At 52.8% G+C, this 27,004-nt stretch overlaps 12 protein-coding genes across 12 annotated transcripts; 8 read left to right on the top strand and 4 right to left on the bottom strand.

Annotated features, from left to right (window-relative positions):
- Positions 1-960: 960 nt before the first annotated feature.
- Positions 961-5,178, top strand: VTN00DRAFT_5818 (uncharacterized protein; the record flags this gene model as incomplete). The annotated part of the gene is made up of 6 exons (XM_069432390.1): positions 961-1,425; positions 1,706-2,006; positions 2,073-2,315; positions 2,381-2,730; positions 2,782-3,192; positions 3,247-5,178. 6 exons carry the CDS (start codon positions 961-963, stop codon positions 5,176-5,178), a joined length of 3,702 nt encoding a protein of 1,233 aa, XP_069288255.1.
- A 756-nt stretch (positions 5,179-5,934) lies between these two features.
- Positions 5,935-6,288, top strand: VTN00DRAFT_5817 (uncharacterized protein; the record flags this gene model as incomplete). The annotated part of the gene is made up of 1 exon (XM_069432389.1): positions 5,935-6,288. One exon carries the CDS (start codon positions 5,935-5,937, stop codon positions 6,286-6,288), a length of 354 nt encoding a protein of 117 aa, XP_069288254.1.
- Positions 6,289-6,351: 63 nt separating this feature from the next.
- Positions 6,352-8,784, top strand: VTN00DRAFT_5816 (uncharacterized protein; the record flags this gene model as incomplete). Its single annotated transcript, XM_069432388.1, has 3 exons — positions 6,352-7,603; positions 7,660-8,114; positions 8,170-8,784. The coding sequence occupies 3 exons, from the start codon at positions 6,352-6,354 to the stop codon at positions 8,782-8,784; spliced, it is 2,322 nt and encodes a 773-aa protein (XP_069288253.1).
- Positions 8,785-8,892: 108 nt separating this feature from the next.
- VTN00DRAFT_5815 (uncharacterized protein) lies at positions 8,893-9,264 on the bottom strand (the record flags this gene model as incomplete). Its single annotated transcript, XM_069432387.1, has 1 exon — positions 8,893-9,264. One exon carries the CDS (start codon positions 9,262-9,264, stop codon positions 8,893-8,895), a length of 372 nt encoding a protein of 123 aa, XP_069288252.1.
- A 2,999-nt stretch (positions 9,265-12,263) lies between these two features.
- Positions 12,264-14,006, bottom strand: VTN00DRAFT_5814 (uncharacterized protein; the record flags this gene model as incomplete). Its single annotated transcript, XM_069432386.1, has 3 exons — positions 12,264-13,058; positions 13,149-13,337; positions 13,395-14,006. 3 exons carry the CDS (start codon positions 14,004-14,006, stop codon positions 12,264-12,266), a joined length of 1,596 nt encoding a protein of 531 aa, XP_069288251.1.
- Positions 14,007-15,988: 1,982 nt separating this feature from the next.
- Positions 15,989-17,209, top strand: VTN00DRAFT_5813 (uncharacterized protein; the record flags this gene model as incomplete). The annotated part of the gene is made up of 1 exon (XM_069432385.1): positions 15,989-17,209. One exon carries the CDS (start codon positions 15,989-15,991, stop codon positions 17,207-17,209), a length of 1,221 nt encoding a protein of 406 aa, XP_069288250.1.
- Positions 17,210-18,620: 1,411 nt separating this feature from the next.
- VTN00DRAFT_5812 (uncharacterized protein) lies at positions 18,621-20,391 on the top strand (the record flags this gene model as incomplete). The annotated part of the gene is made up of 6 exons (XM_069432384.1): positions 18,621-19,469; positions 19,679-19,719; positions 19,784-19,978; positions 20,023-20,100; positions 20,202-20,291; positions 20,358-20,391. The coding sequence occupies 6 exons, from the start codon at positions 18,621-18,623 to the stop codon at positions 20,389-20,391; spliced, it is 1,287 nt and encodes a 428-aa protein (XP_069288249.1).
- Positions 20,392-21,532: 1,141 nt separating this feature from the next.
- On the top strand, positions 21,533-22,873 carry VTN00DRAFT_5811 (uncharacterized protein; the record flags this gene model as incomplete). The annotated part of the gene is made up of 3 exons (XM_069432383.1): positions 21,533-21,547; positions 22,396-22,493; positions 22,576-22,873. 3 exons carry the CDS (start codon positions 21,533-21,535, stop codon positions 22,871-22,873), a joined length of 411 nt encoding a protein of 136 aa, XP_069288248.1.
- Positions 22,874-22,895: 22 nt separating this feature from the next.
- VTN00DRAFT_5810 (uncharacterized protein) lies at positions 22,896-24,555 on the bottom strand (the record flags this gene model as incomplete). The annotated part of the gene is made up of 2 exons (XM_069432382.1): positions 22,896-23,198; positions 23,260-24,555. 2 exons carry the CDS (start codon positions 24,553-24,555, stop codon positions 22,896-22,898), a joined length of 1,599 nt encoding a protein of 532 aa, XP_069288247.1.
- Positions 24,556-24,904: 349 nt separating this feature from the next.
- Positions 24,905-25,477, top strand: VTN00DRAFT_5809 (uncharacterized protein; the record flags this gene model as incomplete). Its single annotated transcript, XM_069432380.1, has 1 exon — positions 24,905-25,477. One exon carries the CDS (start codon positions 24,905-24,907, stop codon positions 25,475-25,477), a length of 573 nt encoding a protein of 190 aa, XP_069288246.1.
- A 243-nt stretch (positions 25,478-25,720) lies between these two features.
- On the top strand, positions 25,721-26,057 carry VTN00DRAFT_5808 (uncharacterized protein; the record flags this gene model as incomplete). Its single annotated transcript, XM_069432379.1, has 2 exons — positions 25,721-25,905; positions 25,985-26,057. 2 exons carry the CDS (start codon positions 25,721-25,723, stop codon positions 26,055-26,057), a joined length of 258 nt encoding a protein of 85 aa, XP_069288245.1.
- A 17-nt stretch (positions 26,058-26,074) lies between these two features.
- VTN00DRAFT_5807 (uncharacterized protein) lies at positions 26,075-26,993 on the bottom strand (the record flags this gene model as incomplete). Its single annotated transcript, XM_069432378.1, has 5 exons — positions 26,075-26,396; positions 26,454-26,729; positions 26,785-26,799; positions 26,858-26,903; positions 26,957-26,993. The coding sequence occupies 5 exons, from the start codon at positions 26,991-26,993 to the stop codon at positions 26,075-26,077; spliced, it is 696 nt and encodes a 231-aa protein (XP_069288244.1).
- Between the last annotated feature and the right edge of the window lie 11 nt (positions 26,994-27,004).

The following is a 27,004-nucleotide window of genomic DNA, read 5'->3' as shown; positions in this document are numbered from 1 at the left end:
TTGCTACCCCTATCTGGGGCCCGAGTCGGCGTCGTGTGCGTCGGGCGGAAATGCGAGCCGGACGATGGGCAAAGACAAAAGTGCCTTACAATGGATAGGTATCTAAGGATAGAGGAAGTTTGTCAAAGATAGAAGATACGTCCTCATGTGCTTTGTCTACCTGCGTACAGATACCCGATCCGCATCCGGTCACAGCTGAACGCCACTGACGATCTGAACGAATTCGTCGTCCATCCCCTTTCATCCCTGATTTTGAATCCTAAGCCACCAAGAGCAACAACACGGCCTTCCCTTTTCCTGCCTGTGATAGACAGCTACCTACCTAGCTAGGTCTCCAACTTCAACCCGTGCCTGACCACAACGCCCCTTTGCGTGGTGCCTATGCTGCAAAGAACTCCGAGGTGACGGCCATGGAGACAGACACAGTATTCTAATCCAGGCGGATGCCAGACAGTTCCGACTTCCTGGGGTTCAGGAACAGATCCACGATGCAGGTCGCACCGGTGACACAGCCGTCCAAGGCGTGGATATAACCATAAAAAGTGTTACCTCCTGTCTAGGGTTCGGCATGTGGCTCCTGCGGCGTTCCAGAACGCTGTCAGATCCGTCCGGGCGGCTGCGCGTGTCTTCGGAACTTAGGCATGTTTCCTGTGCCAATCCGTCCCGCTCATTTTATTATGCTTAAGCCTTGCCGGCCGCGGTCGTCATTCCTGCGTACCTATCTGACGTTGATCTTCGTCAACAAATAATAATAGATTAGCACCCGAGATATTGACATGGGTTGTACAGCCGTGGTTCGCGACGCCTGAACGCGTCCTCTGCCAACACGTATCGACGATCCCTGTCGAGGTCATCAAAACGAACGCGGTCTCTGAGTCCGTTATCGAGCGCAACAGATACGCATACCAGATGGCCATGTGTAGCCCAACCTGAGGATGCGCCTTTCGTCAACCTCCAACCATGGGCAAGAAGAGGAAGCGCCCCGCGAGGGACAACGGTCCCGCGGAGATCCCGTCGCAGAAACGCGCCAAAGCTCCGTCCAAAGAGCCCGGAAAACAGAGTCCGTCGACTCAGCATCAGTACCAGCATCCGGTCATCTCGCTCTACTACTCGCGGGTGGTGACGCTCAGGCAGTATCTGCTCGACCAACTGCCCGCGTCCTCCAAGTCGAGGCGTCGACGAATCGCCTCGGTCGGCCTGCAGGGCGGTTATCCCGCTAGACCCGACTCGGATGGATACCGGCACCAACTTCACAACGTCCAGCAGCTCGCGGAGCTCTTGGATTCAACCCTGGTGGGCGTGCTGAAGGAGTCGAATTCGGCTGTCGACCAGTCGAGACAGAAGGACTTTGCTGCTTTCACCGCGTCTCAATTCCGGTCGCCGCTGACCAGCACAGATACCGGGCCGACGTGTCCGCAGGCAGAGGTATAGTCAGCAGACTCCCTTTCTCTAATTTCCGGATCCCTGGTTCTTGCATGCATTATGCATCCGTGTTATGCAGTCTACGTACCGAGTTAATTTCCTCTTGTTCCGGGTTCTACGATGTCCACTCTTGTCCTGTGCTCCTTTCTGCACCGTAGTCCCTGAGCCTATCACATGGCCAGGTCGACACGGAGGAACTGCCCTACCAATATCCAAAAATTTCCATGCTAGTAGACGCATGTACTTGTCAATACGCAAAAACGTGGTCTAACTGCCATTGCAGATCGTTGACTTTGTTGTCTTGACTCTCTTCAATCGAATTGGTTTCTCGAAGCAAAAGCCTCGGCATCTTCTCACCTATGGCTTCCAACGCGCGACCGCCAGTCGCTCCCTGGCGAGCGGGATTTCTGCTCTGGAAGAGCAGTATCCAAATCAGAATACACAGGCCCTCAGACAGGCCCCGTGGACTGACGTTTTCGCCCTTTTGGGCAGGAGCGGTGAGGAGATCATGATGAGGCTGCTGTTGGATTGCGGAATCTTTAGTTGCTTAGATAAACGGAGGGGGGTATTCTATCAGATAAGTGGTATATTCACATAGAGATACCCAAGTATGCGCACTAGTCATAGGTCGTTGCTGACTGCGGTTCTAGGAGTTCCACTTTCAGATCTTGAGCCTGTGAAGCAGCCTGAAAAGCCTCTATCAACGGCATATCCATCCATCAATGCTCCCCCCGAGGCAGCAGTCCAAGCACCTCCGAAGCCTAAGGTGGACCGTTCGAAGGATGAAGTTCTGCGCAAGCCGAACAGCATCATCTTCGTCCGTCGACGGATGCTATACGCTCGTCCAGCGTTAAACGCCAAAGGCAACGTTCGTTTCGGACTGAGACACATCCGTATGTTGCACATCACATGTCTCTCCTTTCCCACTGCGTCAAACTTGAATTGACACTTTATTTAGATGTACTCAATCGCTTCCCGTCCCCAACACTAGACCAGACTATGCATGTGATGAAGTACATCTTCCCGCGGCAGTTTGGCTTGCACAATGTTTTTACTTCCAAAGTCGACGCCCGTGAGACTGTGCAGCCATTGAAAGATTACACAGTGCGTGAAGATGAGATTGCGCGCGTCGAGGAGCTGAAACGAATCAGACGCCATGGCTACGAAGCTGGGCAGGGAGAGCCGAGAGAATCGGTCAAGATACCGAAAAGGCTGCGGGGAAAGGCAGTGGAGCTGGTACAGAGACTGCAAAGGAGAAACAATCGCTGCCCATACACGGAATTACTGAGATATTACTGTCCAGTTGAAGTACTTGCACCTCAGTCTGTTCGCGCATCTTCATACTGATATAGATCCCAGGAAACCGGCCCGCCAAGGTTTGGCCCGCTATCGCAGTCATCGGACCCAAACAGCAATACCCAGTCCTCCGAGCGACCGATCATCCAGCTTAGACTCTCGAACCAGTCGCCGGCAATGCCCAGCTCGGCACAGGCTCAACCCGGTGCGGAGGCAGAGACAACGAGTGCTGCGCAGGCCAACGCAGGCGTTGTGCCAAAACAGAAGCCATGTTTGACCGATTACGCGACGCCAGCTTCCTCGGTCTCAGCGTTCTGCCGCGCGGTTTTGAGGAGATTGATCCCGAATGAGTTTCTCGGCGTCGGCGAGGGCGGGATCTCGAACAGACAGATCTTGATGAGGCACGTGGATCGGTTCGTGCGGCTGCGCAGGTTTGAAAGCTTGAGCCTGCACGAAGTCTGCAAGGGGTTGAAGGTTAGTACAGGGCCTATGGTCTTTAGGATGTCGACTGAATCGAGCCTTGCCCAGGTGACGTGCATCCCTTGGCTAGAATCTCCCAAGACGTGCCAAACCTCGTCAGGCTCCAGGCCCAAACTTTCACTATCTGACCTGCAAAAGCGCACCGAGCTGCTGCATGAGCTAGTCTACTACATCTTTGACTCACTCCTCATCCCTCTCATCCGCACCAATTTCTATGTCACGGAATCACAGATACACCGGAATCGTCTGTTCTACTTCCGGCATGATGTATGGCGGCGGCTGAGTGAGCAGCCCCTGGCAGATCTCAAGTCATCTGTGTTTGAGGAGATAAAAAAGGACAAGGCACAACGCATACTTGCACGGAGATCCCTAGGGTATAGCTCCCTGCGGCTCTTGCCAAAGGCTTCAGGAGCACGTCCGATTGTCAATCTGGGGAGGAGGACACTGAAGAAGAGCATTGGCAAGCAGCCATTTCTGGAACCAAGCATCAATTCCCTTGTCACACCCATCTTCAATGTGCTCAACTATGAGAGAGCGCGGAGGCCGGATCTACTCGGGTCGGCCATACTCTCCGTCAGCGAAATCCACCCAAGGCTCAAAAAGTTCAAGGAAAACCTGCTTCGACAGAGACAGCCTGCGGGGACGACAGAGCCCTTGTTTTTTGTCAAACTGGACATCCAGTCCTGCTTCGATACCATTCCACAGCACAAGGTTGTCCAATTGATAGAAAGTCTGGTCAATGAGGATGCGTATCGCATTACAAAGCATGTCGAGATCAGACCGTCTGACGTGCATTCGGACCGGCGGATGCCAAAATCTAAACCAGGCAGACCCTTCAGGAAGTTCTTTGGCAAAGCGGCCCCGATCGAGAAGCCGAGTGGTCTGCCTGAGCTTGTCGCCAGCGGCGCGACAAGGGGGAGGACACATGCAGTTTTTGTGGACCTGGCAGGACACAAGGAGCATGACAAAGAGGATCTGCTCGATCTGCTCGAGGAGCATGTGCGGCACAACCTGGTCAAGATTGGGAAGAAGTACTTCCGGCAGCGCAACGGCATCCCCCAAGGATCAGTGCTATCCAGTCTGCTCTGCAATTTCTTCTACGCAGATATGGAGCGGGAGATCCTGGGATTCCTGAACAGCGACAAGGCCGTGCTTCTCCGGCTGATTGATGACTTTCTGCTGATCACGTCAAAATCAGATATCGCGATGCGCTTTTTAGAGGTCATGATTGAGGGGCAGCCGGAGTACGGCGTCTCTGTGAACCCAGAGAAAAGCCTGGTCAACTTTGAAGCGACTGTGAAAGGGATCAAGATACCGCGACTCGTCGGGACTTCCCTGTTCCCATACTGTGGTGTCCTCATCGACACGCACACCCTGGAGCTCCGAAAGGATCGGGACCGCGTCTTAGATGTGGGCGATTCTGCCGCCACTGCCATCGCAGATTCTCTCACTGTGGAGTCTGCCCGGGCTCCAGGCCGAGCGTTCCGAAAGAAGGTGCTGACGCTCTTCAAGATCCAAATGCACCCCATGTACCTTGATACGGGGCACAACTCCGCGCAGGTAGTGCTGTCGAGCCTGTACGCCTCCTTCATCGAGAGCGCGATGCGGATGTACCGGTACCTGCGATCTCTCCGCGGACGCAGTCACCCGCCGCCTGAGGTCATCATCGGCACGATCCGCGACCTAATCAGCCTAGCGATGAGGACGATCCAATCCAGATGTACGCCCGCTGGAGGACCGCAGGAACACAAACGCTCCGCTCCGCGCGTCGAGAGCGCGATCGGGCGCTCTCAGATCCAGTACCTGGCGGCGGCGGCGTTCCGCAGCGTTCTGGGGCGGAAGCAGACCCGGTTCGCGGGGGTGCTGCGATGGCTGGACCTGGTCTGGAGGGACGCACGGCCGGGGAGAGACCGAGAGGCGGTGCGGCTGGCGAAGGTGGTGCGAGAGGGGAATGCCGTTTTTGCGGGATGGAGGTTTTAGTCTGTACAAATGCAGATGAGATTATTGAGATGATGATACCTTCGATAGCATCGTAGCCATGATGATCTGAACGCAGCATGTCGCACAGTCCATGCTGTGAGACTGCACTTCTAATAATAGACTCTAATAGACTAATAACTCAATTCTAATTCTAGAAGGAAAAAAAAAATTTACAGTGGTTCTGTTTTAGGTACCTAAGGAATAGGGATGAACACCGGATAGGGATAGCGTCACCCGTGACATGTCGTCATGTGACCTTTTGTGTTTACCTACTCTGGTCACATACTGCTGCGAAACAGCGAGGTCCTGGTATGCGGCATGGCCATCCCTTCTGCCCTGGCATCAGAGGACAAAGAAGAAAAAGGACGAAAGGGAAAAAAAGATTATTAATTGAAGACCATAACTAACGCCTCGAGCGCATCGCACGCGGCTAAAAATGGCCGGGTCAAGCCACTGTGGCACCGTGCGAGGAACCAACGGCGGGCTGGGCCAATCAGACAAAAGGCGCAGCCACAGTGGAAGGCATCTCCGACGCTGATAAGATGCGGGCTGTGGCCAGGGGTAAAAACAACGGCCGGAGCAGAGGATGCTCAGCAAGGTGCTGTGGCGGTGCGGGAGGTCTGCGAGGCGAGATCTGACCTGCAGAACACATGGAGAGATCAGAGATAGAATTCTTAGATCGTGTAGGACTGAGAGCACATACATGCTGCAAGGCTGCGCTGGCATGGCATGGAGACAGGAGTTCAGCCCGGTGAAATGGACGGGCCCGCGCCGGCCCCTGACGCGAGCCGCATGCCGTCCTCGTCGAGCCTGGATCGCCGCACATGCCAGGCCAGACCTTCTTCTCCTCCTCCTCGTCTGGCGATCCTCGACCGCTCCTTCGCCGGCCTCGTCCATCTCCATGTCGTGATCTTTTTTCTCCCCCCTCTCTCTCTCTCTCTCTCATCACTCTCTCTCACGTCCGTCGTTCTCTTGTCCTCACCTCCATGCCACGACTCCTGTTACGCCTCGTCTGAACCCATACCCCGTCCGCTCGTTTCTCCCCGTCCATCATCAACCGTCATCTCGCTGGCGATCGACTCCGTAGCCGTTGATCCTCCGGTCCCCTGACGGACCACACCACTCTCGTTATTATACCCCTGCTATCGTATATACGCTCCCTCCGTCGATGCGATGACCGCCGTCGCGACGCCCAACTCGCCGCCCGAGCTGTCCGGCTCCAAATCCTCCAAGTCATCCTCCTTCCATTCCTCCTCCCAGCTCTCCGGCCCCGATGGCATCTTCACAGACATCTCCAACTTTGAGGACATTGGTCTCGACGACGATGCCGATCTCCCACCCTTCCTCGACCCCTACAAGACGGCCGACCGTGGTGTGCTGCCCCGGCCTTCTCTGCGCACCTCCGCCGGCACCCGCATCCACAGCACGCCCGCCATGTCCACCCGAGACCTGACGGGGTCGACGCAGAAGAAGAAGCGCAATGACTACCCCCCGCTGCATGGCCAGGTCAATGGCGCCGTGGCCCAGAAGGCCAGTGAGACGCTCCCGCCGCCGTCCCGGAAGAGCGGCCGTAGAGACTTTAGCAGCCCGTCCGCCCCGTCGCTACCACTGCGGCCCTCGGAGCGCCATCGAGCGCGATCTTCATCGCCAGCGCGGTCTCAGTCGGGGCTGACGCCGTCGCCCGCGAGCGGCCAGCAGCGGTCGCTGTCACCGATGGCGGCCCGGAAGCTCAGCCGCAGACAGTCCGGGCAGCAGCTGAATCGCAAGTCCACCAAGGAGCTGGAGAACGAATACCACGATTCGGATGAAGACCTGCCCGACGATGCCAGTTTGTGGAACGTCCCCATCTCCCCGCGGCCACCCAAGGAACGGGCCACCTCGCGAAGCGCAAGCCCCGACGGGAGGAGCCCTGGGGTCCGGCCGCTTCCGCTGGAACACTCGACCCTGCCCGTGGACCGCCGTTCCTCGAGGCTCTCCCCGCGGGCGTCGCCGTCCCTGTCTCGATCCAAGCAGAGACAGTTCCGGTCGGTGTCCGCGGGCCCGGAACGGGGCCAGATCTCCCCGCGCAATCCGCGCACCGATTCGTATCATGTTGCCATGTCGGAACTGTCGGAGGAGGCCAAAATCATCACGGAAGCGCTCGAGTACCACGCGGAGGATGAGGCACGCAAACGCGAAGAGGGCGTCCAGAGCGGCAAGTCCCCACGCCGGTCCAGCATGGACTCCAAGCGGGGGTCCAATGGCGTGGTAGAACTTCCGCCGTTGCAGAAGTCGAACATCATGATCGATCCGCTACCCATCAGTAAGGAAAAGGAGAAAGTGCTCAGCCGGACACGGCCAAGCTGGCTCCCACCGAAGGATCCGATGGAGGAGAAGAAGCACCTGAAGGAGTATAAGAAGATGATGGCTCAGGCACGGGAAGCTGGTCTGTTAAGCATAAGCCTCTGTCAATCTCTGTGGACTTCTGCTGACTGCTCCCAGAAAAGCGAAAGGCTGCCCGGGCGGCTGCTGCCCAGTGTGAGAAGGATAACACCCGTGAGGCTCTTCAGCGCATCTGGGACGAGTATGTGTACCCGGATTGGGACCGCGCGGTGTCTGAGCACCGAACCCGCGAGCTGTGGTGGCGCGGTGTTACGCCTCGTTTGCGAGGGGCCGTCTGGCAGCGTGCCATCAGCAACGAGCTCGCGCTGACGGAGGACACGTACAAGAGGGCTCTCCAACGGGCCAAGGACGTACGCTCCGCGCCCGACGCGGACGTTGGGGAGAGCAACCGGCGGATGCGGGAGTGGTTCTCTGCCATCCGACGAGATGTGTCGACCGCGTTCCCTGACCTGCATCTGTTCCAGGAGGGCGGGCCGTTGCGGGAGACGTTGATCGATGTGCTGGAGGCGTATTCCATGTACCGAAGCGACGTGGGATATCTACACGGGCTTCATGTGAGTTCTCCAGACATGTCTCCCGATCGTTCTCGAAGGTATACTGACCGTTCAGTCCATCGCTGCTCTGCTGGTCCTCCAGATGCCGACCCCCGCCTCGGCCTTCCTGGTCATGGCAAACGCGCTCAACCGGCCACTTCCCCTGGCCTTCATCACGTCGGATCCCGGTGCCACCGCCCGCACGTACTCTCTCGCCTCCGAGACACTGCGCTACAAGTTCCCGCGCCTGTCGACTCATCTGTACGAGACCATGGGCCTCTCGCACGAAGACATCTGGGAGCCGATGTTCCGCTCGTTGCTCACCGACGGTCTCGATCTGGAGCGTGCGAGCCGGGTCTGGGATTGCTGGGTGTTTGAGGGCGACCGCATCATCATCCGCGCTGCGGTCGCGATCCTGGGTTGCTTGCAGTTGCAACTTTTTGGTTTTGGCGCCGACGAGAAGGGCCGTGAGGCCGTCAAGGCTATTCTGGGGTGGGGGCCGCGCGACTTGGGCACTAAGCCGGAGGACAAAGCTGGTCACCGCCATAGCTCACCGGCGGCCGGTGGTGGATTCGGGGGCAGCCACATCCCCAATGCAGGCGTTGGCAATTACTGGATCCTGGAATCTGCAGGCGACGAAGACGGGTTCATGAATGAAGTTCGGGAGGCGGGCAAGGTGCAGCAGCAGTAGCTGTCGGCCCACCCTCTTTCCTTTTTTTGAATGGGATGCTATTTCTATCTTTTCCGTCGATCTATTTCCTTTTAATCCGCGCCGTTAGAGGGTCGGGTCCGTTCCTTGCTATTTTGCAATTTTCCTTTGTCGATCGTTTCTCGTCCGCTGATGAAGACTGACGGACTGGTCTGAACTGAACTGGACTGAACTGATGGATTTGATTCGATTGAATGACTCAGATTGCTGTTGCTGTTTGGTTTTGTTTTTGGGCATGATCTTGTTTACCCGGATTGATCGTGTACTATTAGCGCCGTCTGTCTGTCTGCCGTCTGGTTTTTTTTTAGCCTGTCTGCCACCTGCCTGCCTGTTTTGCTTGCTTTTCCTTACTACTACTCCATACAGTACGTTACTACTTCTACTACCACTGCTATTACCACTACCTAGTTTGCTATAGTCCAGGATGGAAAACACAATTCCGAGGTCTGGTGTTGAATGCATTGCTATTATCTTAGCTAACCTTACTTACAATTGACTCGACGTCTGCTTCTGACTCGAGAATATTCTCGCTTGAAATTTGACATGTACTGTACTAGGCTTGCTTCACCGTTCAGCTTGCAGTCGGGAATGCAGAATGGATGTATCTATTTTTAGATATCCATGTCTGAATTAGGTAAGTAGTCAATCTTGACGATTAAGTAATCTGATGTCCTGGCCGGAGAGTGGATCCCGCTGTTGTTTAGACTATACCGGAACTGGACTAGTGGGATGGTGCGTGGAGTCTGGAGACTGGAGGTACCTAATTTCCAGCCCCGGGCAGGCCGTTATCGTTATCTGCCAGTATTCATTATTGCCGATCCTTTGTCGCTGTTTAATTACCTAGGTAGGTAAAATCGATCGATAAACGAATGAAGAAGTGAGCCCGTTATCAAGGTTGTTTATTTTATTTATCTTAAGATCCAGTAGGATAGGTATCCACCGGAATATATACCTAATTTATTTGTTTGTTTATATATTTACCGTGCTGTAGATATGGTCGATATCTTTGCGTAGTATAGCTAGGTACTGATTTGAGAGTAATTAGGTAGCCTTAACATGGCCAGGTAGGTATGTACGTAAGGGGTCTATTCCTATGGATGTAGGTATCGGTAGCAGTAGTGGCAGTAGTGGTGGAAATAGGATGGCGGGGGCGGGGGGTAAGAGCGCAATAGGAATCGAATAAAGAAATTCTGTGACAGTGGTAGGCATGGAATAAAATAAGTGTTAGTAGTTACGGTACTGCCTTCAATCGTGCCTTCTTTCTGGATCTTGTCTGGGCTGGCCTTGGTTTGATAGCAAAACACGGGGCGGAATGAAAGGAATAGAGCGGGAAGAAAAAATGTGTGTGTATGTGTGTGAATAGATGGAACTGGAAAATAGATTACGTAGATAGGTGGTCCTACCACCTTGTCTCTCGTATGTGTACATGTACATGTACATGTGGTACTGTACCTGTGCAGTCGCCTACCTACCATACTGACTTGGAAGATATGTTAGGTACCATTTTATTTTTTTATACATCTTTATCTTCAAATCAGAGACCTCTGGCTCTTCCTTTTTTTCCCGATCGGCTATCAAACCTCAACCGCAAGGGGATCTTAGCCCTTTTAAGAATGTACGGATAGCGATGTGATTATATATGTGCTTGACTTCTGACACGGATATCATCAAAGAAAGCAACCGAAATAAATAAAATGCTGAAGAAAGAAAGCAAGAAAAAAAAATTCAACACGCACACACAAGCTCTCACATACTTTCTTCGGAGGCAACATTCGCTTTCGCCATTCTTGCACTTTACACACGGATTTTTGGTTATATCATACCAGGCAAGTTCAACGAGAAAAGAACCTTTATCAATTGACGATATGATATAGCTTTAGATATACTATGCTGTACGGAAGGGGGAAAAAAGAAAAAGAAGAGAAAGAAAGAGGATACAGTCGCATGAAGCCTGTGGTGGAATATGAACGATAGATAGATAGACAGAAATAGACAGAGACAGAGAAAGAGAGAGATTGAACGATTGAATATATCCGAAATTCCTGTTGAGAGAATCCCTCGCGGTCGATCATCCTCCCTGAACACTTGCCGATATAATAGATAGCCCTCGCTCCACCAGTCTCGACAGTAAGACCTTGCGGAAGACCCCAGAACGAAATACTAGGATCTTCTCTCCTAGCTCTCGGAGCCCTCATGAGCGCCGTACTCAAGCAGAAGTTCAACCACTTCCTTTTTTCCTCTTTCTTTTGCCCTTGACAGTGGTGTCCAACCACAAATATTCCCAATGTTCAGATCAGCTCCCTTCTCAAGCAGTAGCTTTACTACTGCTGTATGTCCATGTTCTGCAGCGAATAACAGGGGTGTCTGCCCCCTATGACTCTTAGCGTTGACATCAGCAGTGTTCTTGAGCAGTAGCTTCACCACTTCTTCAAGGTCAAAATATGACCCTACCACTAAGTTGGTAAGATTTGAAGGACAACTGTGCCGGTGGAACCTAGTCCAGTAAACTTGATGCCATATCTGACATGATGTAGATTGAGTTTCACATATTTCTAAGGCTGAATCAAGCATCGCCGTATCATGTTTTGCTGTCCTGACGTGATTGGCCCAGAAAGCTGCAGAATAGTCCAGAAACTCATGCCTATCAGTGTATTGACCGACTTTTTTCCTTGAGACCCAATGTTTTTCATAATTTTCTATAACGAGTGGGTCATCCATAAAAGCGTCTGACATGAGCAGGAGGTAAGAGATGCAAATCTTTGCAATGACGAGATTTGACTCCGTTGGTTCCAGCGAATGCCTCCAAGATCCACTGTTGTAGTTGTCTGTTCGGACAGGCTCTCCTGGACCGTGTTCGCGAATCAAAAACTCCCTTGCAGTTTGATGAATGAGATAAATTCTCCCGTTTTTTATGTTTATTAAAGAACCACCGAGACCTTTTACGATGCCGTCGGAAGATGCCTGCGGTGTTAGCGTAGCCTCGCAGCCAGTTAATAGTGACCGACCAACTGCAAGTGCCCAGTTCATCTCTTTCAGAGTAAGTGGCCGACAAGCCGCACAGACGATATGGAGCAATCTTTGGGCTTCATCGACGTTGGAGCTGTTCTTCAATATCCTCTCGTAAGCCTCATCTAGAGATTTGGGTATCTGTTGGACGGCTTCCAATAGTTGATCCTGACTGTGTCCGATCATCTTCTTTAACTCCAGGAAGACAAGCGATATCCAGAGGTAAATCCGGTTCTTGGCCTTCTTGAGTTGCTCCTTAACAGGAATATGTGCATTATTGTAGATCCCGAAAAAAACTCGCGTAGACGCTTGAGTTGGTTCACTCTCTCATCAATGACCAAGCTGATCCCCGCACTTATGTCTTCCATTCATGGTCGTTCTCCCCCATCAATCGGATATATGTAGGTACTTGATTGAATCGAAGATAACTTTCAAAAAAGACTCTTTGAATAAACTCATTTGGTCGACTGGTTACAAGGAACTTGACACATTTTGGTATTATTCCTGGTAGAGTGAAACTCGGTGAGGCGTTGTATAAGTTGTTCACTGCTTGATTCAGCACACTCATCGAGCGCGTCGATAACGCAAATAATGGAGCCGCCATTCAGATCTGCAGCAGCACTCATTAAAATGCTCCAGAGAAGTCTGAATGATATAGGGAGCTTGTCTCCATTGCTTTTGTACGCAGCGACAGCATACTGCAAAGGTGAACGATTCTGTCTGAATAGCTGATGTAAAATGGCGCAAAGAGCATGTTCTGCACTCCTGTTTTCAGTACTATTGTCCTTGAAGAAAAAATAGCAGACTGATGTATCTGCGGACATCCGGCTAGTGTAGTCAACAACCAAGGATTTTGATAAAACTGATTTGCCGCATCCTGGGTCGGCGGTCACCCAAAGCAAGTTTGGCCCCGAAGCCTCAAACCATTCGCGGTACGTTGGATGTTGTAAGAACCGTTCACAGGTTCCCGGAACGCGGTCAGGGTTCTGTGCCTTAGTTTCCTCATAGAGTGTGATGCGAAGGCTTCCAAGGCATTTATTCTCCACTTCGGTCTGAAAAATCACGTTCTGGTCTTCACGCATAGTCTTGATCTCCGCCAGTAGCTTCTCGTCTTGCACACGAGAAACTTGAAGCAACTCGTCGATCTTCAGAGTTTGTTTCTGGAGCTGACTCTCTAGCTGCGTTGTACGTGCCCGCCGGTCTTGCGTGTCGACCGTGTCTTTGACTTTTTCACAGGCCTCCTCAGATCGCTATATGCTATTAAGCATATTCGACCAATCGTCGAGTTTGAACGCATCTCTCACTGTTTGGACAGCCGTGGAACGGTTGAACTAGCATACCGCCGCGGCTTCATACTTCAATATCTGCCTATAGAGCTCCTTTACTGCCATTTCAAGATCCTTTTTGAGTAGGTACTCTTCACCCTGTAGATATATGCGCTCAATTTCAGCATAACGGAGGACTAGCATCGAGATGAATTGAAGTCCACCAGCTGCAGCGTCGCACTGTTCGCTACTGTTTACCACCAACTTCAGTCATGGGAATTAGCCTCTATGGAATTAGCCTTGCAGTTCTAGAGCACTCACCTGAAGCAAAAGACACACGCCAGCACAAGGTAACCCTGCATGCACCGGATCTAAACTTGCCGCGGAAGACATCAAGTCTTTCACAACTACCACAACTTTGATGATTCGATCGACCTGGTCCCGGAGATTCACCGATTTTTCGCCCACTTTAACCCTCCATTCTTTTCTGTCCATGTCGGCTAGCTGCTTATCGACAAGTGCGGACATTTGCTTATGCCTTCTTGAAGCATCTCCATCGTCTGCCCATATCCCTGGTTCAACGTTGGATTCTTTCGCTAATATCGACTCAAAGGCATCAATGAGCCTGCTGTCCGCGTGGCGGAGGTCGTCGTATGCCCAATCCCAGAGGCTTCTGTCAGATTCGGTTTGAAGGTGCGGGGCCTGCTGCGACTTTCCACTAACATCCACTCCGCACTTTGCTTCGGAAGAGTACAAGACCTCTGGAGGGTTTTCAGGTGCAGGTTCAGGCTCTGTTGTGAGATCAGATGTTGAAGACACCGCTGATGAGGAAACTTCATGGTTATCGACCTCAAGGAATCCAAGCTTGGGTCCCAGCCGATCTTGCAGCGCCTTCAACTTGGTCTTCGCCTTCAACCTAATCTTTCCCTTCATATTGGGAAGTTTTCTAGCGAAACCCAAACAGGCAATGAGTTTTATCTAGACACTGGAGTTGTCCAAGTTGGAAGGTTTCTGGATTATCTGACACTGGGTAGGTATGAAATGCCGACGCGTAACTACAATGACCGACTCAACGCTCCAATTCGCTTCGATTAACAAGGTGCAGAATGTATCCGCCACGTGTTCTCGTGTCATTCACTGCATGTAGCGATCATGGAAGGCGACGAGAAAGCCCTGACAGGTTATAGCACCATGAGCAAAGACAATGTACAAAAGTCAGACATCGCACCTGGGATGAAGTGGCTATAGCTACCTACCTATTAAGGTGGGTATTAAAAGGTAGTCATACTAGGTGAAATGAACGATCCAAGGAATAAGCGTAATATAGTCCAACCAAACACTGTAGAGAACTCTGCCGGTGCGTCGCGATCTATGTTGTCTGTGTTTACGGCAAGATATGTTCGAGGGGCCATACCCCTGCTAGCCGTCTCATTGTGGGGTAACTTGGCCTGCACCTGCAAGACAGCGCGGGTACTTAGGCACAGAGAGCACAGAGACAGACTAACCAACTATATGTGCTAGTTGCCATATATCTATTATATCAAGCACGAGTTTCTCCTTGCTGTTTCTCCTTGCTAAGGTAATCCGATATTAGAAGGGTCGGCGATGGAGGTCGTTCTGATCTAATCCATGCCCTATCTTCGAAATTGCTAAATCTCGTACCTTCCGTTTAAGCCGTCTAATCTTGTAGTAGAATGTCTCCTGGCGATCGATTTCAGGGCGGTGTCGCTCATCTATTAGAATGATAAGGGTGGCCCACCGGTTGACAGTAGACTTCGAATATAGGTAGTACCGTACAGTACTCACATGTGCATGCTGCTAAGGCAGCTCAGAGTTTAGCTTCGCAGGCCAAAAGTTCACCATCGCGGGTCGTAAAGGATACTTGAGGTACTAAGATCCGGATTGAAGAATTTAATGCACGATAGTAATTTAGTGACTTCAAATGCAATAGAACGATTTGGGATTGGGCATATAAAGAAAGGACTGAATGGCAACGAAAATAAAACGCAGCTAGCAAGAGGATATAGCCATATATTATACGCGAATCCACCTTTTTGACGGCTGCAAAATCTTCACGACTTTCTGTTTGATCACACGTGTGCCTATAAGCGTTCGGAGGAGCGGCCCCCCAGAAGTAACTATCCACGTCAAGATTTCCACCTGTGGGCCTCTTTGACGCCTCATTCCTAAACATATACTCACTGTCCATCTGCTGTATATGACCAACTCTCCGCGTCCGCGGACAATGGAAAAAGCAATACATAAGGTATCACGCGAAGTCGTGTTCCGGAACTGGTTATGTTGCGGTCAGTACTTCCTTAATCAGCTTTGTCATTAGACGCAGGCTTGCCAGGAATCCCCATAAAAAGAACTGGGAATTTCGAAACTATATTGTAGAATTATCCTCGCTTGACCGTCATGCAGCACACGACATGCCACCACTCTTGGCAGTCATCTTTCGTTTCTTTCTGTAGAGCTGTTTTCAACGGGAAATTTGGCATCTTCGAGCTCCTGCAAAGCTGCCATCTGCACCTCTATACCAGTGTTGTATCCATAGCTGTACATGGCACATGCAGTACACAGTACAGAGTATTCCGTCCGCATCATGTTGATATGCCCGAAGACGCGCAAGGTCCGAAATGGCTGGTCGTAGTACCACGTGACTTTACTTAGCGGGACTCGGCGGGAGCGGCGCGTCCCCGAGCCGGCAGCGCGGATCTACTCCGTACGTCCGCTGGGAGCGGGTTCGCCCCGAACCCTGGGACCATCTACCCCATACTCCGTATTGTAAGACAAATCCCGCAGCCATATCGGGGATCATTGAGGACAGGATATTCCATCTCCTGAGTTTATCTCGGTATTCAACAAAGAATTTGGGGATTAGCATTTGTCTTTAGTCGGCAGCCTGGCGAAACATGTACAGTACGAGGTTTCTATCTCATGGACTTTTCCATTCTAAGCCATCTCAGTTTCGGAATCTGTCCGGGAGAGCGTTTTCAACAACAGTGAGATGTGCCAAGAAGCAGAATAACATTCCGGTCGCCTACTACCGTGGTGGAACCTCCCGCGCGCTGATATTCCATGAGAAGGACCTTCCTGCCAGCCGAGCAGAATGGGCGCCCATATTCCTCGGAACCATGGGTTCTCCAGACCCCAACGGGAGACAGCTGGATGGCATGGGAGGAGGAATCTCCAGTCTGTCGAAGATATGCGTTGTGGCGCCATCGAAACGCGCTGGCGCACAGGTCGACTTCACCTTCGTCCAGGTTGGGGTGAAGAATAACGCGATCGATTACGCAGGAAACTGTGGCAATATGACGAGCGCCATTGGGCCTTTTGCAGTTGATTCAGGGCTCATAGATCCGGGCACGAGCTCAGGACTGGTCACTGTCAGCTTGTACAACACGAACACCGATAAGATCATCAATTCCACATTTCCTGTTTCGGAAGGGGAGGCCGTGGCCGATGGGGAGTTTGCCATTGACGGTGTCTCGGGGACAGCATCGAAGATCCAGCTTGACTTTGTTGACCCTGCGGGCTCGAAGACCGGCAAACTCCTTCCAACTGGAAACACCGTGGACGTCTTCGACGGAATCAGGTCGACCTGCGTCGACGTGGGCAACCCCTGTGTCTTCGTGAAGGCAGAGGACCTCGGAGTGGATGGTACGATGCTTCCGGATGAAACAGAGGCCTATCCTGGCCTGCTGCAGCGACTGGAGTCCATACGGAGACAGGCCACTGTCGCCATGGGCATCGCAAAGACACTCGGCGAAGTCCCACCGTCGATACCAAAGATCTGTTTTGTCTCTCGCCCCTCGTCCCACAAATTGCTTTCCGGAGAACAGGCTGACGAGGCCTCCGTCGATGTTGTCGTCCGCGCGATATCCACCGGCCAGCCACACAAGGCTCTTCCGATCACGTCAGGGCTGTGCGTGTCTGCCGCAGCGAAACTTCCCGGATCAATCGTCCACGAGTGTCTTTCCAGTCGATCCGGTGGACGAGATGAATTGACGATCGGGCATCCAAGTGGCAAATTGGTTGTCGGAGCGAAGTACAATGACAATGGAGAGTTGGAGCGGGCGACGGTGTTTAGGACCGCGCGGAGGCTGATGGAGGGTAGGGTCTATTGGAAGTAAGCTTGTGTACTAAGGTTGCAGGGATACCATGTTCTGCACCTATCCAGCCATATGGAGCCTTGTAATGTATATAGTGAGGACTTGGATAAATATTTTCGATGAAAAAGTCACTGCATGATGGGTGTGACGAGCAATACCAGTTGCGCTGGGACGAAGGTCAACAAAAACAGCGTCTCCCCCACGTCAAAAACCTACTTAAGTTTTTTATACAGTGCCCACGTGGTATCAAAGCAAAAGCTCTTTTGCATTCTATGTAACGGAACAGGTCCTAATAGACCATTCCCAGACTTTGTTGTGTTCTCATTTACTATGTCGGGTACGTATATATATCCGAGACCGCTTTCTAGTCAGTCTTCAGACAGCTTTCGGAAGATGTATTACGTCTCAGACTCAAATATCAACTTTCTTCCACTGCAGCTCCCACATGTGAGAACTACTAATTGTCTGTAATCCGTCAGGAGTCCGATCCCGTCAAGTACCTGGTACTCAAGTAATGCGATTCGGTTAGGCCGTGATGCTGACGGACGTGGACGCCGTCCCTGATGGTCAGAACAGCGCTGTGTTGTCGGATGAAACAGATGTCTGATATTAAATCGAATTTGGTCATTACCCGCAAGAAGTAGTTCTTCGACGGCTCTGTTGATGAATTCGAGGCACATTTCAGGAGAAAGGGCTGCGTTTCGAAGACTAATACTGGAGAATTCGGTTTGATAATGGCTGCTTAGTGAACTCTACCGCCTTTTTTCTACTCCTGTGGCGATAAAATAAGCCATCTCCCAGGTTGTTGAACGCCTTGTCACGTACCTACAATCGTCGAGCCGTCTAAGGACGGGGAGCATCCCACAACGTTTTGCAACCACTTTTCCCTACGACTTCCTGGTCCCGTCAGGGTCCTCCAGATGCACCCAATGCTATAATAACAATCTTACTTCAATTATGAGTTCTCTACGGGCATAATGATCTTCTTACTACCTCCCCTCTTCAACCATACCACCGTTCACCGTGTGAAGTCGCTCGAAAAACGTGGGAGGCAGCTTCCACATCTATCTCAGGGGTGTGTAAACACAGCGACAAAATGGTCGACATGCTGTAGCCATATCCCAAAATGGTAGTCCTGGACGCGCTGGGGCGGCCACCCGTTGCGCTGCGACTCCCTCGACGTTCAGATATTCCCCAATCCGGCAGTCTCGTAACGGACATGGAGGTCGCGGCGCACCCCGAGGGTACCCCCATCTTTGAAGCCTTTTATTTTTCTTTTTCAACACCTTATGGTTGTTTGGCGCTCGTATCGTATCTCCATACGCATACGGCTTTCCAGAGTTCTATAGCATCTGCTGTTACTGCTCTTACCTCCCCGCCTCCCCTTTCTTCTCTCCGTTTCTACCAGAGGATCGTGTCGACCGCAGACGCAATGTCTCGCCTTCATATCCCTGGTATCCCCTTCGTTGAGGACCGGGCCTCACGGTTCAAGCGCACTGGCGCAGTCTTTCGCCCAATTCCCCGCCGTGTTGCTTTCCGCGAGAACCCCGAAGCCGCTCCTCGCCGCTCGTTTCTGCCAGTGCCGGTCAAACCGCCTGAGCGTCCTCGTGTTTCTGAGACGCGGTCTAAGCCGCGTCCTGCCGCTCGTTCTGTCGTGAGTTTCCCGTCCGCTCGTTCTCCGTCGGCTGCCTCTCGTCTCGAGGAAAGGAGAGCAGCTCGACTTGCCCGACCTCGACCATGGTTGCAGGAAGGTAAATCATCCCAGAGCCTGGCATCCGCAGCCAAGGGACCGAAGTCGACTGTTCTCCCACCTCCTCCCTCCGCTCCGTCCCGCTCCTGCGTTCTGCCGCCCACCGCGTCGTCTCGTGCACGTCGTGCGGTCGCGTTAATTGACGCCTTTCTTGTCAAGCCTGCAATCTCGAAAGGGGTTGCAGGTGGACGCAAGGATAAGTCGGTGAAGCGCATTCGTTTCGGCGAAGCGACCGTCGTGACCGTCGATCGGTGGATCGAGAGGAAAGAGCACGTCTTTCCCGCCCCTGGACGAATCCTCGGACAACTTCAGGGTTGGAAGGTGACGCCGTTGGAGGAGCCGGACGAGGACGGCGAGATGTCTAAGTATACGACGTACTGGGGCTCGGGTTCGTCGATGCTTTCGTTTAGTCACCACCGGCCTTGTGACCGCGACGGTTGTGCCTGGAACGAGCTTGCCAACATCCAGCGCGGCTGGGACAGCAAGTCTCCGAGTCGGTTCCGACACTGGTCGACCGCCGATGTTTTCAAGGTATGGCTGGCGAAAAGAGAGAAAATCAGGCAGCGTGGTGGATTTGCTCTGTAAACCCCCTGCGTTTCCTGGCCAAAAAAAAAAAATGAAAATTATAAAATCATCCTAAAGCATCTCCGGCGAGAAGCCGATTTCTGTTGTCGCACACTCCATTGTTATGTTGCATGTCTTATGTTGCATCTTTTCGATGCATGTTTACGCTGATTCAGACCATGTCGTCCGCTCGTTTTGTCGTTCGCTTGCTTCTCCTGTTTGTGGCTGGCCCCGGTCTCCCTGGGGAAGGGGGCTGTCCAGGTGCTGCTAATGGTTTATAGATCGATCGGTCGCCGCCGGCGTTTATCCTCGTCTCACCGGAGACTGACTGAGTATTGGTGGCGCGATGCTGCGTTTTCCGAGGTCAGTCAACGGTCCCTATCCCCAACCACGATATATCTGCTGACGTACCTATCCACAGGACACCCGGTTTCCCCTTGGCACATGGCTCTCGTGGGGTTCCCTGTGAACAGGGGGTAATGACGCCGGGCAACCTTAAGTCGTATTCTTTCGCGAAAAGGTGTGCTGCGGGACGGCCGAAACCCGCCCCCGCTGAACGACAAGACACGAGAGGCACCCCGGCCGCGATGCACTGGTGGTAAGACTTCTTTTCCCCCTTCTTTTTGGTAAGTAACCCTCGTATGTATCCACGGATCTTGGAAGATGTACCAACCTAACTCCGTGACAGCTAACATTTAGGTTATCTCCGCCCGTCCGGCCCCGCCCCGCCGAACGCCAAGAGACGCGCCCGGACGCGTGTACTGGTGGTGCGGTCGCACCTGTGTTTTGGTCTGTTGCCAGTGACTTTCTCGGGAGGTATCCTAGGTAGCTAACATTCTACAGCTAACCATCTAGGTCGATTCCGCCGTGGATACCGGTCCTGATTTGAGTGGTGGAGTGACGAGGCCCTTTTGGATGTAAGTACACACACCTTCAGCCAAGATTTACTGATATCACCAGGACGAGCTTACCATTTATCCTGCTATTTAGCGTTTTTTTCCATAGCTGTACAATTTATATAAAGCATACTTAATTCACTCCCCTTTTTCTCTTTCTCCCCTGCCCCAGAACAGATCTATTCCGCCATCTCCTGCCCTTTCATCATACCTCTCGTATAACGAGGGGTATGGAGAAGTGTGCAGTCAGTGGTTGGATTGGAGATACTGGGTGTTTGTTTTGTCTGTTTGTTTGTGTGCACGAGATGGATGCGATACCTGTCGATTAGAGTGAGTTTCTTGCAGGTCGAGCTGCAGGTCTTGTACATAGGAAGGCGATCCAGAATACAATCCTCATCCATTCTTTTGGCTATATGACTAAGCTCATCCTTCATTTTCTCCACGAGGTATTCCATAGCTATAACGTTCTTTAGAATCAGACCAAGACACCGATCCCATTCGGGTCTAGGAAGTCGCTGAATCCTCACGAATCTTGCTTAGTAGTGTTCTGGGGTCCAAAGTGACTCGAGCGTACATAGTTTACTAGTACTAATGACGATGGGGCATATGCAAATCCGGGATGAAGAAGAAGGAGACTGATTATTTGGAAGCCCATCTCACGCGCGTTGTCCAATGCCGTCTGACTATGTGTCATACTTCTCAGTTACCTACCTTCTTGAACTGGCCAAACCGATTTAGGAAAATGTTCCTAGAAAATTGAGGAGACACCTGTGTATTCTTCTTCTGCTGCTGCCGCTGCCGCTCCTTCCTGTTATGATCATACCCATGATGCTTATCTAGGAACCTAACCTACCCGCCCAACAATCACCAACTCAGGGAGGGGCCGGGGTCATCGTAGGATCGAATCCGCGCAACAATTTCTGACCATCGGAGGTACTCATGCATATAACTACGGGGCTATTAGGCACTTGCACACAACAATCTTCCCCAGGCCACATCATACATCATGCAAAGCAAGCATCCAACTCTAAGTACGTCTATCGACACTAGGCTAGACTAGACTAGACAGATGGATCGCAAGCTCATCCTGTCTGTGCTTCTGTGTATTAGTTTGCGATTCGTTGGGGGCCTACCATGATGGCTCGTGGCGTGCGTGTTGCAAGACAGCTGGATATAGATATATAATGTTGAATTGTCTCGGGATAGATGCGATAGGTCAGGGTTGGGTTCTTCTTCCTCTTCTTTGAAGATTTTGAAGAAGAAGAAAGAGGAGGGGAAGGAGGAGGGGGACGGTATCCCATATTCTGGATTCGATGTCGTGGTATGAGTTTGGTTCGTGGGGTAGGGTGGTTATAGATCGGCACTGTAGCTCTAACGCCAAAAATGGCTTATTGCTTATAATCGTCTATCACGTTATCCAATCATGATCGTAGAAGTGTATCTTCTGGCAACCGGACCACCACAAGCTGAACGTTACTATAGCTCGACGTAGCCTCCTATCTACCTAATTGATTAATATATTATAGAAAGAGATAAAATGATGGGAGTCCGTCCAGTGTACGCAAGCAGAATCAGTTTTATTTCTACGACCCTGCTCGAGTTTGCTTTGCAGCTAGCTATGTACGCTATACTATAGGCTAGTTAGGTACCTAGGGACTAGAAAATAGATGTGAGACGGCAAAAACGCACAGAAGTTCGTGTACGGATCAATGAAAATAAAAAAAAGGATATTAGGAGATGTATTAAGTAGCAGACGGAGACGAAGAGACAGAACAGACAGGCAGATAAAGACCCGAAAGTATATATAATATGATATGATATAATAAATACCTCCTAACCTAGGTCGACGCAGTAAGCCGAGCTAGCCATACAGATAGATCCATTCAGCACCTCTTGCAATTCAGAAAAGGGGAGGCTAGGAAGTACACAGCTGGACAAGGACACAGGTGGTAGGTGCAGATCCATAGTGAATTCTAATCCGCGTAGGTGCTATATAGCGAGGCCGCAACCGGGTTACTGACAGCGGCAGCAGAAAACGTGAAATCTCAGGGGAAGAGAATAAAGCGCAGATCAAACACCACGCACGACAATACAAGTAACAAAAACATAAATACAGATCTCACAAAGCCCTCTGAACGATGAGCAATATCGAGTGCAACACCTAACGCCTTCGATAGTCTCGAACGGAAGAAACGTCAGAACAGAATCAACAGATGCGCAGCGATGAAGAAGCGGAGAGTAAGCGAAGCAAGGCAGCGAACCGGAGCATGGATCTATCGCGATGAAAGAACCGTCATTCGAGGATGTGCGAGGCTAGAAAAGACGAGGTCTGCGGGATGGAATATCGTAATGGGCGTCAGAAAGGTCAGAGTGATACATATCCGCACACGCAAAGTACAAGCGCCACGCTCCGCCAAAACAGATAAACCACAAATCCTATATCTATCGTGCGACGAAGCCGAAGAGGAAAAATAAGACACATCAGCGAGGTTCCCGACTATGGAGGAGTCGGGGTCTGGTTGACCGCACTGCCAGACTGGTTCCCTCGGCTACTGCGCATGTAGACACCCTCTGTCGGCGACCCCTGAGCCACGGACTGGTTAGGTGCGGCTCCAGCCGTGGTAGCCTGTTGTTGTCGCTGCTGCTTCTGCTGCTGGGCCACAATCTCCCTCGCGTAGAACTCTACCAGCATCGTCCCATACGCTTCCAACTCCTCCACCGGTATTGAGAGTCTGAAATCGTTTAACAACAGGAATTGAAGTTCGAGGTGGTTGAGCTCGACAAGCGGAAGGCCCCCAACCTGTTTGCAGGGTTAGCATTTGTGACGAACACATGCGTAATGACAAAAGACGGAGACCTACCTTTGCGTATCGTGAATTGGTATAAAAGACATCAGAGAAGAATTTGCTGGCGCAGGTCACACCGGCTATGACCAACCGGTGGATGTTGAAGCTGTCCACGACGAAGAAATGGGACAGACTGTCCTCGTCTTCTTCAAGCTGCAAGGAGGGCGGCACAGACGAATCCGGGGATCTCGAGTCTTCTGCCGTCATACGAGTGGACGAGGGAGGCGTGACCATCGAGGGATGTTCGCCGCGCTGCTGGGGGGTGGACGTATCCGAGGAAGCGGGACGCGGGGGAACGTTATGTTGCACAGTCGCGCTCTGATTCGCGCGGCGCCGCAGCCTCTGCAGGTGGCCTTTGTTGACCATCTCAGTCATGCGGTCAAAGTAAACCAGAAGACTCAGAAACACTTCGTACGTCGTCGGACAGTACTTGTGTATGCGACTCAAATAGCTCAGAATCGTGATGCTGGGCACGTTCTTGCCGTGGAATGCCAGAACGCTGGTGGCCTGAGGACTTAGACCGGCGGTGCCCTCGGGAGGCGGGATATGTCGATGTACATGTTCATGCTGCATGTCGTTCGTGGTCGTGATCTTCGTCAACAGACCTGCGACCATCTCAATGATGTCCGTCACCGGCATGGAGCTGATCTCGTATTGGCGTCCGACCTCCTGTCCCGACCTTCGGGACCGCTGCGACTGTGCCAGGAACTCCTCACTCGCAAAGCTCTGGATATGCGAGAGGTCGCGCACCTTGATCCGGCTGGGGGATGAGGCTTCTGAGCCGCCCAGCGACCGAGATGAACGGTACGTCGGCTGAAGGCGTGGAGACGATGGAGAAGAGTTGGGCCAGGCCGGCGGGATCCCCGTTGCGGGAAACCCCGTCTGGCCTGAACCCTGTGCATGCTGTGGACGCGTTTTTCGGGGGTCTGAAGAATGTTGTTGGCGGTGCGGGGTGTGTGCGGATTGCTCGTGCGACGACGGGGCACGGACGAAGTGGGAGGTCATCGAGGTGGAAGAGGGCCGATCGTGACCCGACGCAGGGAATCCAGACGCCCGGGCTGACGACTGGGCAGGCGCGTGAGACTGGGAATGGATATAGGCGGGCACATCGTGAGGACGGGGAGGGAGATTTGTAGACCCAACGGCGGACGTCGAAGGCGGGACCGTGGACGAAGTGGGGGTGTTAGCGGTCGAGGACGCAGATCTGGAGCTGGCCGTCTCCAACTGCGACGCCTGCGACGCTGGGTGAGAAGAGGGACGGAACGCAGGTTCAGAGGATGTGGTCGCGGGGTTGACGGCGCCTCCAAGCATCGTGTATGGGTTATAATACACCTGATCCGACAGCGCTTGGCTTATGACGACCGATCCCATGTCAGTCCGTCGCGCTGGAGTCGGAAGCAAAACGGGGCTAGTTTGGGCGCAACACGCCGGAGCTAAGTCAGCCAGAGTCCGGGTCCGAGAGGGGCAGAGAGAGATGACAGCAGAAACAGATGCAGAGTCATGCCATGCGGGATGATATATACATACCCGGATCACCGAGAGGAGGAGCTTATCGACGCAGGGATCCGGGGGTGGGGGAGCAAAGCGAATCGATGTTCTCACGCTCGAGGCACCTTTCGACCGCGACACGCAACGGACCCGGCGACAGGGCAGAGCGGGGATGATTTACCGGCGGAAACACGCACCACCGCAGGGCATCGCGAACTCGAGATCGGGCAAGGGTGGCGGTGATGATGGATGCTCACTGGGGATGCGGGAGCGTGGGCGCTGGAAATGGAGACGCCTGAACCTTTCCAGACGCTCCCAGGGCCGCACTCTGGAGCAGACCAAGAGACTTGACGGCAGAATCGCCGCTGGCGATGCTGAGGATGACGGCACCGCCCCCAGCGCGGCGAACAGGAGGCCAGAACCGGATGCCAGCCTCCACCAGATGGGCCCCCGTGCGGGACGGACGACAAACCACGGGCGGCGGTGGCAGCTAGCCAGAGGAGAGGGGACAGCTGGAGGAGCGGTGATGGATCGATGGATAGACAGACAGAGAGGCCGAGATATCACAGACACGACGGACAGAGAGCCCGGACGGACGAGCAGAGCCAGAAGATCCAGGAGGACGTTCGATCGACGAGTCGAGAAGCAGACAGGGTCGACGTCGGGCGCGGACGAATCATGTCGCGCCGTGAACGCAGGTGGCGGGAGCTGGAGAGACCAGCCTCAGCAGCGCGTCCGGACGTGAAAGAGATGAGAACGAGACGGACAAAGAGCAGACGAGAAGCAGAGCAGCAGAGCAGGAGGATAGAAGAAGAAAGATGAAGACCAGATCGAGGACGCAATGATGCGCAGCTTATCCACTCCCCCGGGCCCGGCGATCCTCTCCTCTCGTCGGCTCCAGAACGACCCATGATCTCGTCGCCAGTGGAACGGTCTGGCCTCGCGTCGGACGATCGTAGTCATGGAGATCCTCCTGGTGCTACGACGGATGCTACAGCGTACAACACGGACAGGAGCAGATCGTCCACAGATCTCCCACGTGGCTCTCGCTGCCTCCGCCAGCCGGACGATAGGGGTCTACGACTACTTTGTCCAAGGCGAGTCTCGACAAGCTTCGTCGGATCGGCCTGGGCATGCACTCCTGTGGCTAGCCCAGCCAGCATTGGACATACTGTATGCCAGCTTCACATCTCCCAGCACCTTGCCATGGTGAAGATAAAACAAACGGACGTCTCCTCCAAACCTCCTACAGATCGACAGGACAGCAGATACCCGGCTGCATGAACACATCCATTCACGAACGAACAAGGAAAGGCATCACATAAGATTAAGAACACACCCATTACTTCGGCCCCGGCCCAGTGTAACCATTATCGGGCAGGTACAGGTGCCTTTGGGCCCCCTTGGCCGTCAGCACCACCAGACGGATCACACCGCCCGAGCTGCCATCCCACTTGATCGCCTCCCGCAGAGCGCTCTTGACAAACTCAACGCCCTCCTCCTCCGTCATGCCCTCCTTCCAATGCGCATCGCAGTAGCCGTAGATGTAGGTCGACCCCGAGCCGCCGATGGCGTAAGGCTGCTTGTGCAGGGATCCGCCCAGCGGTATTGAGTAGACCTGGCCGCCGTGTCTCTTGTCGTATCCGGCGATGATGATGCCGGCGCTATGATTGAAAAGTCAGCTTGGTCCGCTGGCTAGGGTACACACAGTGGCCGCCTACCTCAGCATGTCCTTGTTCTCGTAGCAGAGCTCCTGAAACAGAGCAGCTGCCGTCTGCGTGGTGGGGGGCTCGTCATTGACGATGCCGTACATGTTCAGGTAGTAGGAGACGATATCCGCGACGGCCTGGGTGTCCGCTGCGGAACCGGACCGACAGCACCAGATAGTGTCGTGGACTTGAGTCAGCTTATCTGTGACTCGGTTCGCGATGTACGCTCCGGTTGTTGTTCTGCTGTCGGCGCCCAGGATGACTCCGTCTTTGAAGTTGATTGCCATGCTGTCCAAGGTTAACGTCGCGGAGGTTCGTAGAAGGTCACACATCATGCGCTTACATTGAGGTACCCAGGCTGCACAAGTCAACGGTCAGCAGGTTGAACAGAACAACGGACAGCGGTGGAAACCTACTTGACCTCCCCCTTCTTCAAATGGTTCATGTCAATGTGGATGCCATCTGTCCGTCTGTCAGCGGTGTCTTGCGCTTGACTCGTGCCTTGCTGTACTGACCCTGCCCAAGCATCCCCGTGGTGCCGTGGCCGATCATGGTGTCTCTAG

This window comes from Thermoascus crustaceus (genome assembly GCF_041956765.1).
Source record: "Thermoascus crustaceus strain CBS 181.67 unplaced genomic scaffold VTN00scaffold_3, whole genome shotgun sequence".
NCBI lineage: Eukaryota > Fungi > Ascomycota > Eurotiomycetes > Eurotiales > Thermoascaceae > Thermoascus > Thermoascus crustaceus.
Note: the sequence above shows the minus strand (reverse complement) of the source record. Positions and strands in the feature narration are given on the sequence as shown.